Raw genomic sequence first — 16545 nt, 5'->3', positions numbered from 1 at the left:
TCGAGCCCCCTAGAAGCTACACTTCCTTCCAGGCATTTCTGGCCTTTCCGTGCCGGGCTTGGATTTGGGGGTCGTCCGGGCAGAGCCTACCGGCCCTCCGGGACCCTGCGAGCGACCCGCGGACTACAATTCCCGGCGTGCCCCGCGAGGGCGCGGGGACGTGGCGGTGGGCGGGGCCGGGAACAGCCACCCCCGCTAGCGGTCGGGCGGGGAGGTCGGGCGGCGCCGAGCTGAGGTGGCGAGAGAAGAGCTCCCGGATGTGGAGAAGCTGGGGAGAAGGCGCGGGAGGAAGATGGACTCGGTGGAGAAGGGGGCCGCCACCTCCGTCTCCAACCCGCGGGGCCGGCCCTCCCGGGGTCGGCCGCCAAAGCTGCAGCGCAACTCGCGCGGGGGCCAGGGCCGAGGTGTGGAGAAGCCCCCGCACCTTGCGGCCCTAATCCTGGCCCGCGGCGGCAGCAAGGGCATCCCCCTGAAGAACATTAAGCACCTGGCGGGGGTCCCGCTCATTGGCTGGGTCCTGCGTGCGGCCCTGGACTCGGGGGTCTTCCAGAGGTGCGCATGTGCGAGAGTGGGCGGTGCGGCCTGGGCGGGGGTCGTGAGGGGGAGCCGGGCCGCCGGAGGGGCAGGGGCTCCGGGGGGCAATCGCCCCCGTAAGGGGTGTGCAAGATCCGGGGTGTCTGGGCCCCGGCTGGCAGCCGGGGGAGGAGGGGCTCCAGCTTCTTCCTTGTTCCGTAGCTGCTAATAGCCATGAACTTGGGACCGTTCCTGTCTCCGCCCTTGAGAATAACATCCGTAAAGGGGGAGATTTCCTCTTCTCTACTGTCTGCGCTGCCCGGGTTGACCTCGCAGGGTAAAGGAAAGGAGTCCACCCTTGTGAAACGTCTGCGATAATCTGTGAACTCCTTTAGGCAGTGGCCGTTGGCTTTCCCCTGTTGCCCGGCGTCTGATACCCACCTGGTGCTGTTCGATTAAGGAGGCATCGGGTTCATGAATGGAGTGGGCTGTCAAGGCTTTTCTCATTTCAAGCTCAGCTTGGAGATCCTTTCCTGACCTTTGGAAAATACTCTAAGCTATCTGCCTGTGAGTCAGCACAATCTAGACAACTCCCCACATTTGTATGTAGGTGCGAGAGTGGAAAACCGCACCGCTGGACTGTTTGATGAAATGCTTATAAATGGTTTGATCATACCTTTGGAACCTCGTTTGTCCTAAGGACAGTTTTAATTGTGCATCTTTTAGAGACATGGCCGTATGCCGTATTGGCCAGGAGTTACAAGCTTATGTCATTCATAAAAGAAGGGAGATAGAATTCTGTGCCAAGAATGAACTTACACATGGTAATTTCAACCTAATTATGCTTGAATTTGTTACCGTGGAAAGTAAATTATTTTCACCTTTTTGATGTTTGGGTTTTGGTTTTTAAAGAGATGGCTGTTTTTGGAGCATATTAATTACCTACATTAATATATGGATAAATGATTTTCACTTAACTGTTCTTGTTTACAAAGGAGGTACCAAAAAAGTATAAATTTACTAATTTTCTTAATGTTTTTATCCAAAGGAAGTCCTGGGTGGTGCAAGGTAAATAAGAGCTGGCACACAGAATATAACAGTAATGTAACAGGAAGTGTGCAAAGGAGTGATAAAGAAAGACTGGGGGATTTGGTTCAGTTCAGTAAACACTGAACCCTAATTTCTGCCATACACATCCAAGGGAACAGCAAGATGTGTGTGACATGGTTCTTTCCGTGTTAAGCTCACAGACTTCTGGACATTTTTACCTCCTTACAAAGGGTACACACTGGGGAAAAAAAAAAAAAAAAGGACCGAGAGAAGGTGTATCCAGTTAGTAGTGATGTAGTAAAATCCTAGTTTTGTGACATAAACTAGAGAGGAATATCACATTCATAATAGATTGAGAACAGAATGCATTTACAACTCCAGTTGCATATGTCTAGAAACCCCTTTCAAACTGGCTAAACAAAAAAAGGTAGGGCTTGTTTGAGATACAGATTCAAGGGCAAAAATGATTCATTCATTCAGCAAACATTTATTGACTACCTACTATGTGACAGGCACTGTTATGTGTCCTTAACCAAGGGTCATAGCAGAAGGGTCCACCCCTAGGCTGGTGGAGCTTGCATTATAATAGGGAGAAGACAGTTAATATATAAACAGTGTATACTGTACCAGGTGATAATACATATTTTTAAGAAAAAGAAAGTAAGGGGATAGTGCACTTGGTCACCATAATCCCCTATTTCTTGATTCTTCTAGATAGGCTCTCCCCTTATGGTATGGGGGTAGTTTTGCTGAGAACGGCAGAACTTTCCACACATAACAAACAACTCCATCCAAACGTCTGTGTTCAACCAAACTCTGTCATGGTTTCTAGCAGCTTAAGGCCTTGTTCTTAGGATGATCCCAGCCCCCGAAAATGCGTGCTCAGTGCTGCCGGGAGAATTTACCTATGTTCTTCTGGCAGATAGCCCCTGGATGCCCTCTTAAAACAGTTAATTTAGAAAGCTTGCAGTTATACATCCCTCTCTGCCCTTTGAGTTCTAATCTACCACCCAGGAGGGGTAGATTTGAATTTAATTGACTTATTCTGAAGCTGCAGTCAGTTTGGAGCAGCCTTCCTGCTTCTCCCCTTCTGCCTCCTTCAACACATATGTACCCTATGAAGGAACTGGGGAAAACCGTAGCTTGCCTGATTTGTGTTTTTCGGGCCTGGAGATTACTTTGTTCAAAATCATTTTGACTTAATTGAGTTTCTGGCCGGCTTAGAATCAAAGCTAACAATACTTTCAAGGTTGCTAACTTTGCACACTAACTTGGAGAGTTAACAGTCAAGAAAAATGCTGAGATAATATTTTCATTTAGTAAAAAGCTATTGTTTGAGCTGAGTTTTTAAGAGCTTGGTTTCAACAGTGGTTAAGTGCTGTGTAAGTGAATCTCAGAGTAAATTGATTTTTTAAAATGTTGCCTAACGTGAAAGATAAACATAAGTTTTGGTTTCATTTCTAGGGTGTGGATTTATGATTAATGAAAGGCCATGCTATGTTGTCCTTGAAATGGCAGCTTATGATTTGAAGTTTCTGTCGTAGGGATCATGGTTGATACTCCTGTTCATCCTGTTAGATGTAGTATGACTTCATCTGAGGCTAAAGCCATTGACGTTGAACTCTGACATTTACTTTATACTTGATTTTAAATTTAAAGCCATTGACATTGAACTTTGACATTTACTTTATACTTGATTTTAAATTTAAAGCCATTGACGTTGAACTTTGACATTTACTTTATACTTGATTTTAAATTTAAAGCCATTGGTGTTGAACTTTGACATTTACTTTATACTTGATTTTAAATTTTATTAGCCCTGTTTGTTCATTTGCTCATTCTTTCTCTTTTGCCCTGCCTCATCTGATGCCCCTAAACCAAGGGAGAATGATTGACTGACTTAGTCCTTCTAATAAATGATGATCATTGTATTTTAAGTGTACCTATAAGATGCTGTTTTCATATTCATAATGCCATTGCCTTACATAATACATACAAATTAGACATTTGGACCTTTGAAGGTCTGAAAGCAAAACTTCAGTTTTCCTTCCAACAGAGTCAGTGTGAGGATGAGACTGTGTAGCTGTTCCTTTATTGCCATTCCTATTTTATTATTTTCAATAGCTAACACTTAATAAACGTTTATTCTGTATTGTGGTTTATGTTGAATTCTCATAACAATCATATTAGGTAATTACTACTATTATTACCTCCATTTTACTGAAAATTGAGGCTTAGGGAGATTTGACCTAGAGTCATAAAGCTAGCTTGTGGTAGAGCCGGGATTTGAAGCCCTTCCTTCAGAGTCCATGCTCTTAACCATCTACTGTTTCATTCATTCAACAAATTGAGCACCTGTTATGTAGCAGGCACTATAAAAATACCTTGTAAAAAGTAAAGCATTGTAGAAAGGTTAGTTATTGCTTCCTTACCTCTCGCTGTCTCTACCAATCCGCTGAGAGTTTCTCAAGAAAATGGATTATATATCCCAGTGTCCAGAGTAGGGCCTGAAACAGAATAGGCAGTCAGGAATCATTTCATGAATGAATGAATAAATGAATAATAAAAGGGAGGAAAGATGAAACACAGGCAAACCTCTTCCCAACCTCTGTTATTTCTTATTTACTGTTAGCATTTCCAAAAGATCACTGAATCCTGAGGTGTTGAATGTTTATTACAGTAAAGATCAGGATAATAAAGTAAATGGCTTCAGTAATTTATTTCAATTAGTGATGGAAACCAGATGTCAAAAGACTCATCTCTTCCTTTTACTGTTTACTTTTTTACTGTTACCATCACCACCCTCCTTTTATCCTCTCTTTAAAAAATTCACTACATTTTTGTTGGTACTTCACTTTGTTATATAACTTTGTGACACTTTCCAGTGAAAAACTTATCCCAAAATTATTTCAGATTTTGAGATGGAGGAAAATGAGGGCTCCTATGTTGTGCCTTGCGCAGAATGACATGAGTAGGTATGACACACTTGACTCCTAGCCAATGGCTCATCTTGTTTACTAGGTTTCCTCTGAAAAACAAATTGGAGGCACTATGGGGGTTTATTGACTTTATCTCTATTAAATCATCTGCCAATAGTAAAGGCAATAAATGAAATTAAATTCATAAATGAAAGCCAGAGATGTTAGAAATTTTTCTTTAGTTTCTCTCTTTTCACTCTTGACAATTGAGCATAGACGTTTGAAACATGCAGGTTCTCATTCATTCAGTAGATACTGAATGAAAGGGGTAAAAGAAATAGAGTTGACCCTTGAACAATGTGGGGTCAGGGGTGTCAACTCCCCACCCCGGGCAGTCAAAAATCCCAGATTAGCTTTTGATCCACCAAAACTTAACTACTAATAGCCTACTGTTCACTAAAGCCTTACCAGTAACATAAACACATTATGTTTTTAAAATTTAATTGATTTTTTTAATTGAAAGATTCTTTAAATTCCTTAGTGCTTTACAATTTTCAAAAGTTTCACACATGATTTTATGTAATCCCATAATAACCCTTTTTTTTCCCCTACCCCTATATTGGCCCTCCCCCTTTCCCTCTCCCCACGAGTAACCATGAGTTTTCTATATCTGAAACACATTATGTTTTATTTAGTTTTATGTTTTATTTATTTTTTATTATTAACACATTTTATAATATATATGTATTGTATAGTATATTACAATAAAGTAAGCTAGAGAAAAGAAAATCATAAGACAAAATACATTTACAGTACTGCACTATATCATAAGTTTACTTTGTTTACAAGATGAATCACCTGTCAGTATCAATATTGTCATATGATACAAAACTGTAGATGTTACACATATTACTAACACTGAACATCAAAAATAAAAAGATAATGTGAAAAAGAAATTCATATTTATTTACAGGTATAATGATTCGGGCATTGATAACAAAGAAGCAACAGTGTGATTGCTTTATGGTAGCCTGTTGTAATCAGTATGATTGCTTCACGGTAGCCTAGCCTATACACTAATGAATGAATCATTATAAAATTTTTATGGCATACAGTATTACAGTCATATTCATAATACAGTGTCAGAAACATTGTTCCATTTTTTAAAAAAACCACTTACCTGTGATGATGGGCAGAGTTAAAAAACAGAAAAGTAAAACATTATTAACTTTATATTAAATATCACTCATATCTATGTAAGGATAGACTGTTATCTACATATGTTTTATGCGTTCATGGCATACTTTTTTTTTTTTTTTTGCGTTTTTGTGGTATTATACTTAGTCATCTTGGCTGGTTTAATTACATCGTTGTTGTTTATTTTTTGGCCATGCCTCGCAGCATGTGCGATCTTAGTTCCCCAACCAGGGATCGAAACCACACCCCCTGTATTGGAAGCACGGAGTCGTAACCACTGGACCGCCAGGGAAGTCCCACCTAACTTTTTCTTATTTTTTCCAATATTACTAGGCTACACAGTTTGCGATTTTTTTCAAATTTTAGCAGACCTTCTAAAATTTTTCCAGTACATTTACTGAAAAACATTCACACAGTTCAAACCAGTGTTGTTCAAGGGTCAACTGTATATGCATATACCAAAGAAGTCATTCAGATTTCTTTGTGTAATGTCACTATAAAAACATTGTGGCTAGAGTAATAACTCACATCTTCTGTTTCTAGCAGTGGGGATTTGTAAAGGTCAAGGAAACAATTCAGTACAGACTAGTACACGCCCCCAAATAATGTTTTATATTTTACTCTTAGTCGTCATCTTATAAAGTCCAAATGGTCAACTCTGTAAGCTGTGGCTAATAGAGCTGTTCATCTAAGCTCTCCTGAGCCAATCAAGTCATGTTCTCCACATCTTTAATTGTTATCGGTGGCTTTACCCACTTGATTCTATGTTCAGATATTTATATACCCATTGTTAGTTGGCCAAAAAAAAAAAAAGAGTTGGCTTGTCTGATTGTTTTGGGCATTTAGTCTCTACTAAGCTTGAAACTCTTTGAGTGTTGTGCTTTGGCTAAGCCAAATCCATTTTTTTCTTAGCAAGTATATTAAATACACAATATTTTGGATTTTGATGGGGAATGAGAAGCAGTATCTTCTTTATTTTCTTTAGATTTGAACTTCTTGTGTTACTAGTGTCTTTAATATACCAGTAGCTTCAAAAATACCAATTATCATTTTTTTCTAACTTTATAAAACTATATCTAGGGCTATGTAAATAATATGTATATAAATAATGTTATATATAATATAAATATTTATATATGTAAATATAAATATTACATCTAGGACCACATTTTTGATTCAGACATTTTAAAATGTAGTTTACATAGAAAATACTTTATTTTTCTTTAAATTTTATATTAATTTCTATCTGTAACATTATTTTGCTGGTACAAAAACTATTCTAACATTATGTAAGCTGTATTTTTGGGGTTGCAGAGCTCCTTTTTATCTTTAATGATTTTTTTTTTAGTGATTTGGCTTTTTATTTTTTAATATCTGTACAGTGTTTGGGTTTCAACAGACCATGATGAAATTGAGAATGTGGCCAAACAATTTGGTGCACAAGTTCATCGAAGAAGTTCTGAAGCTTCAAAAGACAGTTCTACCTCACTAGATGCCATCATAGAATTTCTTAATTATCACAATGGTATGAGTTTGACTAATAGTTTATTCAAAATTTTACATAATTTCCAACTTGCCTATCATTTCACAAGACTTGTTTTAACATTTGAATTTAGATCTTAGTATTACTTGCTTGCAAAGAACTTTATTTTGATGTTCTTTTCATTTGTTTTGTCTTTTTAAGAGGTTGACATTGTAGGAAATATTCAAGCTACTTCTCCGTGTTTACATCCTACTGATCTTCAAAAAGTTGCAGAAATGATTCGAGAAGAAGGATATGATTCTGTTTTCTCTGTTGTGAGACGCCATCAGTTTCGATGGGGTGAAATTCAGAAAGGAGGTAATCTGTTGTATCAATCTTTATTTTAGCTCATTTTATGGAGAATTAATTTTTCATATGTAAATATTCTTTAGGAGTGGGGAGAGTAAAAAGGGAGCAGTAAAATAGAACATGGGATTCTTAACTCTAGTAGGTAATAACATTTATAATGTGTTCTAAATCTTGTGATTATTGAGGCAAAACAATGAGACCAAATTAATTCTCTACCAAATTACTTTTTACAAAGGATTATTTTAACCCTCTATTTGTATTTTGAGGAAGACATGTCATTTTTCTAGAGCAAATACTTTTATGTTGTTCTAGACTTGTTTGATAAACTCCGTATAAATCACAGAATTGTGGGAATAGAAATCTTCCACCAAAAAGTTTTGGAGAACCTCAAGAATGAATTTGTGGAATTGCTTCCCAAAATTTGTAACTTCTTGTGCAAAAAGAGTTCCATAACGTTTAGCTAGAGCCTGATTTCTAGCCAGATGAAGTAGCAAAATCTGTAATAAAGAATAGAATCACCAACAAATAGGTAAAAGTAACATACTTGAAGAAAGGCAGTGTGATTACTCTTCAATGCCCTGACATGTGTTGAATGTAGGAAAGCTGGTCTTAACCTATGTTTGACTTAAAGGAGAGGGGAAGATGCAGTGAAAATGGAGAAGGTCCACAAAAGAGCAATTAAGATAAGAAGATAAAGTTATAGACAGAAAATGATGATTTTTCAGCCTCTAAATATGAATGCTGTCAAAATCAATGCAGTATATCAATGACTAAATTTATTGATTTCATTCAATAAGCATTTATTGAGTGTCTTCTCTGTAGCAAGTTCTACGTTAAGTTTTATATATATAATATTTTGAACTTATTCACTAAATATCAGAAATAAGATATAGGAAGGATTAAAGCTTGTAAAACACATTTTTGAACAAATCAAGGAAGCCCAGTGTTAAACTGAATATTGAGCTTTATATGATATGTGATTAAAGTTCAAAAAGTATCCAGACACATCCACAAACACAAATTTGGCAAAAATTTAGTGGAAAGCCAAGGGAATTCCTATATACCAATACTGAAGGCTTCATTTATTATATCACGTTATAATCATTAATGTTGGTATTGCTCAGCCTTCATTATTACCAACAATAATAATAAGTAAACATTATTTATTTATTGTTATGTATATTTTATATTAGTATTTTTTTAACTACTAGTAAGAATGTATCATACATTATATAAGCAGTTCTATCAATATTAAAGTTTCAATAATTTAGTGGGGAAGTATTCATTTTTCTGTAATAATTCCATGAGAGTAATTTCTCAACCACATTAGATAAATAACACATACATTGTATTTCTATAGAAGCTCATAGTGAGCAGTAGATTTAAAGGGCTCAAATACGGAACTATGGGTACTTTATAACAAATTCAGTTCTTTTGAAACTATTTTAAGGTTGCCTTTATGTCCTCCCAAAGCATTATATTTGTATAAATAGTTTAAAACTTTAATTGCTCAGAATTTCTCTGTAAGATACCTTATTTTTCTCTTATTATTGTTATTGAAAAGCAAAGATAAATCATCAGAATTATTAGAGGTTTTGTTTCTTTAAAAAATCTTTTAAATTGTTTATTTAGACACAGAAATATTCTACCTTCTGAGTTCATTTTTATTTGCTTTTTAAAAAAATTACTGAATGAACATTTTCAGTGTTCAAAGCACCTGGGACTTACTGTAGCTTTTTGCGTTTAGTTCGTGAAATGACTGAGCCTCTGAATTTGAATCCAGCTAAACGACCTCGTCGACAAGACTGGGATGGAGAATTATATGAAAATGGCTCGTTTTATTTTGCTAAAAGACATTTGATAGAGATGGGTTACTTACAGGTTTGTGCCCTCATTTTGCAAAAACCTTTCAAACCCTTTTATCTATATACTTTGAGTTCTAAGAAAGAAGTATGGCACATAAAGGAAAGTATTAACCCCTAGGGGAAAAGCAGTAACTGACAAGATTTATCATCTGAGGCATTTATCCTGCACACTTACCCCAAAATGATCTTTGGGGTTCATTCAGTGAATATGGGAAAGATCCTGCTACAGTTGCAACATTAAGATAAGAAATGAAACAAGTATTGAATGTTCTATATGTGTCCTGGTATTCATATTATTTCATTCAAAACTCTGTTTTTAATCCATAGTTGTATTACTGTCAAGTTGTGGTTGTACAGTTGAATAACCTTTATTACTTTGAAAAGAGACAAAAAACACAACAGTATAGTAGAGGTGAAAGAGCACCAACCTGGGCATCAGGAAAACTGGAATATATTGTAGTAAAATCTCTATAACTATTTAACCTTGAATATATCATTTTATCTGTTCTGAGTCTTGATGTTCTCATTTTACAATAAGGGAGTTGGATGTCTCTCTCATCTTTAGAGCCTGTGTGGTTACGTTACATCATATACTATTTGTTCATTTTGGTTACAGCTATTCTTTATTCAGCATTTACTATGGACCCAGGACTATATGAAATACTACATAGGTTATCTTATATAACGGAATAAAATGGATGTTCCTAGTTCTGTTTCAGAGGAGGAAATAGCAGCTCTGAAAAATGAAGCAATTGGTTCAAAGCAAAAACAAGTTGTGAATGGCACTGTTAGGATTTGGATTCAGGTCCTATGTTACTCAAAAAATAGCACTTAAGAACCCCCGAGCTCCATTCTTTATAGTAAAAATTCTAATGTGACTCATTCTCTAAGGGGAGGGAATTTTTCCAATCTTCTGGTCAGTAGGCGAACTGTAGACTGGCTGTTCAGTTAAGTTTGAGTATTCAGGAAAATTAGATTTGACATCTATAGATACCACCCTCCATAAGCTCTTTGCTAAGGGGGAATGTGATTTGACCCTTTCCTAAAGTGTGGAGAAAAGTAGGTTTCTCATTGTAACAAGATTTGTAAAGAGACTGACAATTCTGAAATATGAAAATTTCTAGTGATTGATATTGACCTTCAAATGATTACAATCAGGAAAGGCCTCACTCCTCTTGCCCCACACCCCAGGATCATGACACTGTTCCTACCTTTACCCACATGTGACCCAGACAATTATTGTCCACTCCCATCTGTAGCTCAGGGATCTAAGGCAGTTCTGTACAGTAGATACTACAGTTCCTTTTCCTCCCCAATCTTACCCCTATTGCAAATAGGAACAGAAGTTCCAAAAACATTTATACTACTGCTTTTGGATGATGATGGGAGAGACTACCAGAACAAAGGGGATACAATTAGGGATTCCCAGAAAATTCCTTGTGGTCAGAATACTGGAGGATGCATATTATTTCTACTCTGTTTCAGTCTTTAAAATCTATTTAAAGAAAAATGGGAACTTGCACTGTGTAAATAGAATTTGAAAAATGTCAAGGTTGTTTGTTTTATGTGGTTTGAATATATGGAAAACAATAAGCTCTCCCCTCCAAAAAAAATTATTTGTTGTATGTCTGGTATTACTGGCTTATTCATTTTTCTTAGTACTATAGAAGTGGATTCATTGTTCTGTATTGTAATAAACTTTTTGATATGTGTGAATGCATGTTGACAACAGTCCTCATGGCACCTGTGCTATCTTTAGGGTGGGAAAATGGCGTACTACGAGATGCGAGCCGAGCACAGTGTGGACATAGATGTGGACATTGACTGGCCTATTGCAGAACAAAGAGTTTTAAGGTGAAAACAAGATTGTATAGCCTTTGCACTAGACCACAATGAATGATTTTTAGTAGATACATTTAAATTCACTTGTGGACAACTGATTTTTGATCCTCCAATCTTAGGATCTTTTGTAATTATTTTGCTTATGTGAGGAAGACATATACATAAAATATGCCTATAGATGGCTTATTCAGTAACTTGAGAAGCACATAATCTGGTTAGACCACACTTAAAATCCTTGCACTGTAAGTTGAAGTGTATATGTGAGGTTACTTGGAAAGGTAACGTTTGAGTAATTAAATGGAAACGGGTTATCAAGTTTACTGGTGTTAGCCAGATGAGAGATTAGTATCACACTAAAATTCAAAAGTCTATTTTGGTTTCTTTTAGATTTGGCTATTTTGGCAAAGAGAAGCTGAAGGAGATAAAACTTTTCGTTTGCAATATTGATGGATGTCTAACCAATGGCCACATTTATGTATCAGGAGACCAAAAAGAAATAATATCTTACGATGTAAAAGATGCTATTGGGATAAGTTTATTAAAGAAAAGTGGTATTGAGGTATGTGCCCCCTGAACATAGCAATGCTTTTTAAGATTGTGATTTAAGGTCAAGGAACACGTGAGGGAAATAAGAGATATACGTTTTTAGTATTATCAATTAAAATATCTGAAATTTAGCTTTCACATGCCTAGAAAATTGTGCTATTTACTTTTAGATGAGCAGAATTAGTAACTTGTCTATCAATAAATAATATTTCTTATTTATTTAATGAGTATGATAGTCGGTGCTATCTAGTATTTCCGATAGGATTTTGCAACCAGAAAGATTTCATAGAAAATAGGTGTCAGCATTTGGAGAAAAGCAAATCTCAGGTGGATTTTTTAAATGTAGTTTATTCTTATGATTGAAAATTTTAATTCAAAATAACAATACGTGTATTTTCAAAAATGAAGTTTAAGATGATTTCTTAGAATTCACTAGAAATCTTAAATACGTGTTTCTGAGCAGCATGAGAGACAAGTTAGACTTCCCTCTGAATAAATTGAATTATTGGAGAATCTTAGATTGTTATCAGACAATGTATATTTTATTTTTTACCTGTAGATAGAATCCTTTCCACTGTAGAAAACGGTCTTTCGCCTTTATTGGACTACTAGCAATCAAATGTGTTAAAGCTTCATCATTTTAAAATAAATTAGTTGATTTTACTTAATTAGTCCTTCAGACTACTCACTTGTGATTTGTATTATTTAAAAGGTGTTATTATGAGAGATTTCTGTTTTCTCATTTTGCCCTTTTTTTTTTTCTTAAGGTGAGGTTAATCTCAGAAAGGGCCTGTTCAAAGCAGACTCTCTCTTCCTTAAAACTGGATTGCAAAATGGAAGTCAGTGTACCAGACAAGCTTGCAGTTGTAGATGAATGGAGAAAAGAAATGGGCCTGTGCTGGAAAGAAGTGGCATATCTTGGTTGGTGTCCTCCTATTCAGCCATAATAATGGATTGAAGATTTCTGATATATAGGAAGTACATTCTGAATATATTTTGCTATTATTAAAATGTACATAGATTTGACTCCCCAGATTCCATTTCCAGGAAAGAAATTGAACAAATACGCCAATAATGGAGGGAAAAAAAGAACCCACCTAAATATCCTGCAAAAATAGATTTATGCAACCATTAAAAACAATGCTGTAATATGTATTCCTTGACATGGTCACATGTCACAAGTTTTTCACTTTAGCATTAAGCAAATATATTTATCAGGTGTCTCCTCTATGCATACTTGGAACTGGTTGCTGGGACTTATTGCTTACAGGGTTTACAGTCTAATGATGTCAACATTTTTGAATATCAGTAATGAAAAGTTATTAAAATACATAATAACTATAAACCGTGTATGAGATAAATATTTACAAGGACAATATGGGCCTCAAAAGAAGAAGCACAGGGATGCTTTGGGAGCACGTGATCCGGGGACTTCAGGAGTAGCCTTTGAATCACATGTGAAGATTCAGTGGAGAAAAATACTATAGAACCTTTGATAGAAAATGATCCAATTTTTGTAAGAAGAAAACAATTTTAATGGAACATATAACAAATCCCAGCTGTACTTACTATTACCTGTGCAACCTTAAGCAGCTTCTCTAAGCCTTAGTTTTCCTACTTATAGTATAAACACAAATCAAACTTCATAAGGCTATTGGGAAAGAAATTGAAGATAATATAAAATCCTTAAAATAGTGTATGCATTTAGTAATAAGTATATATCATTTATATAAGTAAAACTGTAAAATATATATGCCAAAGTACAGTGATTATCCATAAATAATAATAATTAGCCTAATTTTGATTTTTTTGCCTTCGTTTATTTTTTTTTTTAAAGTTTCTACCAAGAATATGCATTACTTATATCACATAAGGAAAAAAGTATAAAAAGTAGAGATTAGAAAATCAAGAAAATAGAGAATAAACTCCAAATTTTTATTTTAAAAATCAGAGCAGTATTTTGTGTCAGCTACATAAATGTATAAAAGTGTATTCCTTTAAAATGTTGACACTTTTTTTCTTCCAATTTTATTGAGATATAACTGACTTACAGCACTGTATAAGTTTAAGGCCTACAGCACAGTGACTTAACTTACATACATCATGCAGTGATTATCACAGTAAATTTAGTGAATATCCATCATCTCATATAGATACATATGAGATAATAAAAATATGTTTTCCCTGCGACGAGAACTCTTAGGATTAATCTCTTAACATACTGCTTTAATGAGTATAGCTTTTGAAAACAGGGAACATGATTCCTTCAGCTCTGTTCTTCTTTTTCAAGATTGTTTTGTCTATTTGGGGTCTTTTGTTTCCATACAAATTTTAGTTTTTTTCTAGTTCTGCGAAAAATACCTTTGGTATTCTGGTAGAGGGATTGCATTGAATCTGTAGATTGCCTTTGGTGTAGTTATGATCATTTTAACAACATTAATTCTTCTAATCCATGAGCACAGTATATCTTTCCATCTGTTTGTGTCATCTTCAGTTTGTTTTGTCAGTGTCTTAAAGAGTTTTCTGAGTGTAGGTCTTTTACTTCCTTAGATTTATTCCTCAGTATTTTATTCTTTTTGATGAAATACTAAATGGGATTGTTTTCTTAATTTCTCATTCTGAGAGTTCATTATTAGTATATATAGAAACACAATAGACTTCTATGTATTAATTTTGTATGCTGCAACTTTACTGAATTCATTTATTCTAATAAACACTTTTATAAATAAAATTTAATAAAGTTTAGTTTCAGGGGTGGGTTATGCAAAGAAATACTTTAATTTTTATCATCTTTCATTGAAAACAATTCAAATTTCAATACATTTAATAATAAAAGAAAAAATTTCAGTCGATAAATGTAGAACAGATTTAAAACAAACACTCTTAACCAACATTTATTAGTAGTATTTAGTCTATATTATAGTAATAGTTATATGCAGAATGGTGAATGTTAGATCCTGGGAGCTTCTGAAATTCATCCTACCAAAAAAATAAAATAAGAGGGGGAGGTGGAGAAACTAATAAGCAAGGCAGGGAGAGAAAGGATGTAGTTATGTCAATGTGATGGTAATTTTTCAACAAGCAGCATACAAATCAGAGAGAACTGTTAGAGACTTAATATGTATAGCAACAAAATGCACTATGTGGACCTTTTTTGGTTTCTGATTCAAATAAATCAACTTTTTATAGTTGATTTATAGACAATTTTGAGACAGCTGAGGATATTTGAGCATGTACTAGGTTATTAGATGATATTAAGGAATTAGTGTTGATTTTGTTGGTTGGATGATATTATGTCAGTTTCTTAAAAATATATGTATTATAGACAGATGGCAAAGTTTATGGGTAAAGTATGTTTTCTGGGAATTCCTTCTTCTCCCTTTCCTCCAAAAAACTTGGGGGACAGGGAATGGACAAGAATATTGATAAATAATGCAAAACATTAATAATTACATAAATTTGGGATTCTTGCATGTTTGAAATTTTCCTTAATAAAAAGTTTAAATAATTATATAGTTTATATTAGATTTCTAGTAATTGTAATATGCATGGCAAGCAGAAAGTATACTCCATTCTCCTCTAATTGATAAGCATTTATTATGAATTACTTAGGAAAAACCCTAGACCTTAAGTATTTATTATACTTGGAAATGCTTTTATTTTTGTTCCATCTAATCTGTAGTATTCTAATATACAGTGTCTGAAGTTGCCAGAATCACTTACTGATTGCTGTTCGCATTATTTAGGAAGAAAATTCCTTCTCTCTTTAAATATTCAACCAGTGTTTCTTTAACTTGATAGGAAATGAAGTGTCTGATGAGGAGTGCTTGAAGAAAGCGGGCCTCAGTGGCGTTCCTGCTGATGCCTGTGCCGCTGCCCAGAAGGCTGTTGGATATATTTGCAAAAGCTATGGTGGCCGTGGTGCCCTCCGAGAGTTTGCAGAGCACGTTTTCCTACTAATGGAAAAGGTTATTAATTCATGCCAAAAATAGAAATTAGTGTTATGTTGGAAAAGAAAGTATACAGCCTTCTTCAGCCACTTTTCTTTTATTTTTGATTAAGTACAATTCCATGCTGTAATGTTAACAGAGAGTGTGATTTGATTTGTGATATATCTTAATATCTTTTAAAGCAGAGTCTTCTCAAACTGTCACTCCAAAACCTTCTATGAAATAACTGTGCTGTACTTTTCTCTTTATGCAGGATCATTATTTAGAGATTGATCACAGTCTCTCTCAGATTTTTAGTAAATGCAAGTAAGAACATCATCAAAATTGACTTTGTATTGTATCCTGTAAAATTGTGTGTTTGTGTGCTCTTAATGATGCTGAAACTTTATTTATTTTGGGACAGTTTGTCTGGTAAGACATGCCCTTCTATTAATAAAATTACATTTCACAAACTTGATGAAAACTGTCTTGTTGCTATAGAAGAGATTTACCAAACATTGCCTTATTTCCTTTAAACACTGACCATGCAGTCAGCGTGAGAAACAAGCCACTAAATACCAGCTGTAGAGCATCCGATTGTACTTCATATATGGATACATACAGCACATAAATACAAATACAGATGTCTGAAGAAATTCATGTATTGTGAAGGTTGTGTATTGGTTTGTAGTAAATCGTTTGCAATTACCTCGGAGATCATGGTAATTTTGTGTACTAAATTTGGCTATTATCACAATTTTACAGCCAGCACAAATCTCTCTCCTACCTGGTTAGATTCCAAGAATGGGACATTAGCTCATAATTGCGGATGCTTACCTAATAAAAACACTAAC

At 35.2% G+C, this 16545-nt stretch overlaps 1 protein-coding gene across 1 annotated transcript; it reads left to right on the top strand.

Annotated features, from left to right (window-relative positions):
* The first annotated feature begins 213 nt into the window (after nucleotides 1–213).
* Nucleotides 214–16169, top strand: CMAS (cytidine monophosphate N-acetylneuraminic acid synthetase). Its single transcript, XM_027129447.1, has 8 exons — nucleotides 214–552; nucleotides 7061–7203; nucleotides 7363–7518; nucleotides 9257–9390; nucleotides 11134–11228; nucleotides 11604–11775; nucleotides 12530–12683; nucleotides 15564–16169. The coding sequence occupies exons 1-8, from the start codon at nucleotides 293–295 to the stop codon at nucleotides 15752–15754; spliced, it is 1305 nt and encodes a 434-aa protein (XP_026985248.1). The 5' UTR covers nucleotides 214–292; the 3' UTR covers nucleotides 15755–16169.
* The last annotated feature ends 376 nt before the right edge of the window (nucleotides 16170–16545 follow it).

Source organism: Aethalodelphis obliquidens, unplaced genomic scaffold, assembly GCF_003676395.1.
Source record: "Aethalodelphis obliquidens isolate GAN/ISIS:26980383/991018 unplaced genomic scaffold, ASM367639v1 scaffold36, whole genome shotgun sequence".
Classification (NCBI taxonomy): domain Eukaryota; kingdom Metazoa; phylum Chordata; class Mammalia; order Artiodactyla; family Delphinidae; genus Aethalodelphis; species Aethalodelphis obliquidens.
The sequence above is the reverse complement of the archived record's forward strand: the minus strand, read 5'-3'. Positions and strand labels throughout refer to the sequence as shown.

What these genes read in the sequence shown, in the direction of transcription:
- CMAS (XM_027129447.1), top strand. Translation starts at nt 293, where the DNA reads ATGGACTCGGTGGAGAAGGGGGCCGCCACCTCCGTCTCCAACCCGCGG. An exon ending in TAAAGAAAAGTGGTATTGAG is followed by an intron (nt 11,776 to 12,529) that starts GTATGTGCCCCC and finishes TTTTTTCTTAAG; the next exon opens with GTGAGGTTAATCTCAGAAAG. An exon ending in GAAAGAAGTGGCATATCTTG is followed by an intron (nt 12,684 to 15,563) that starts GTTGGTGTCCTC and finishes TTAACTTGATAG; the next exon opens with GAAATGAAGTGTCTGATGAG.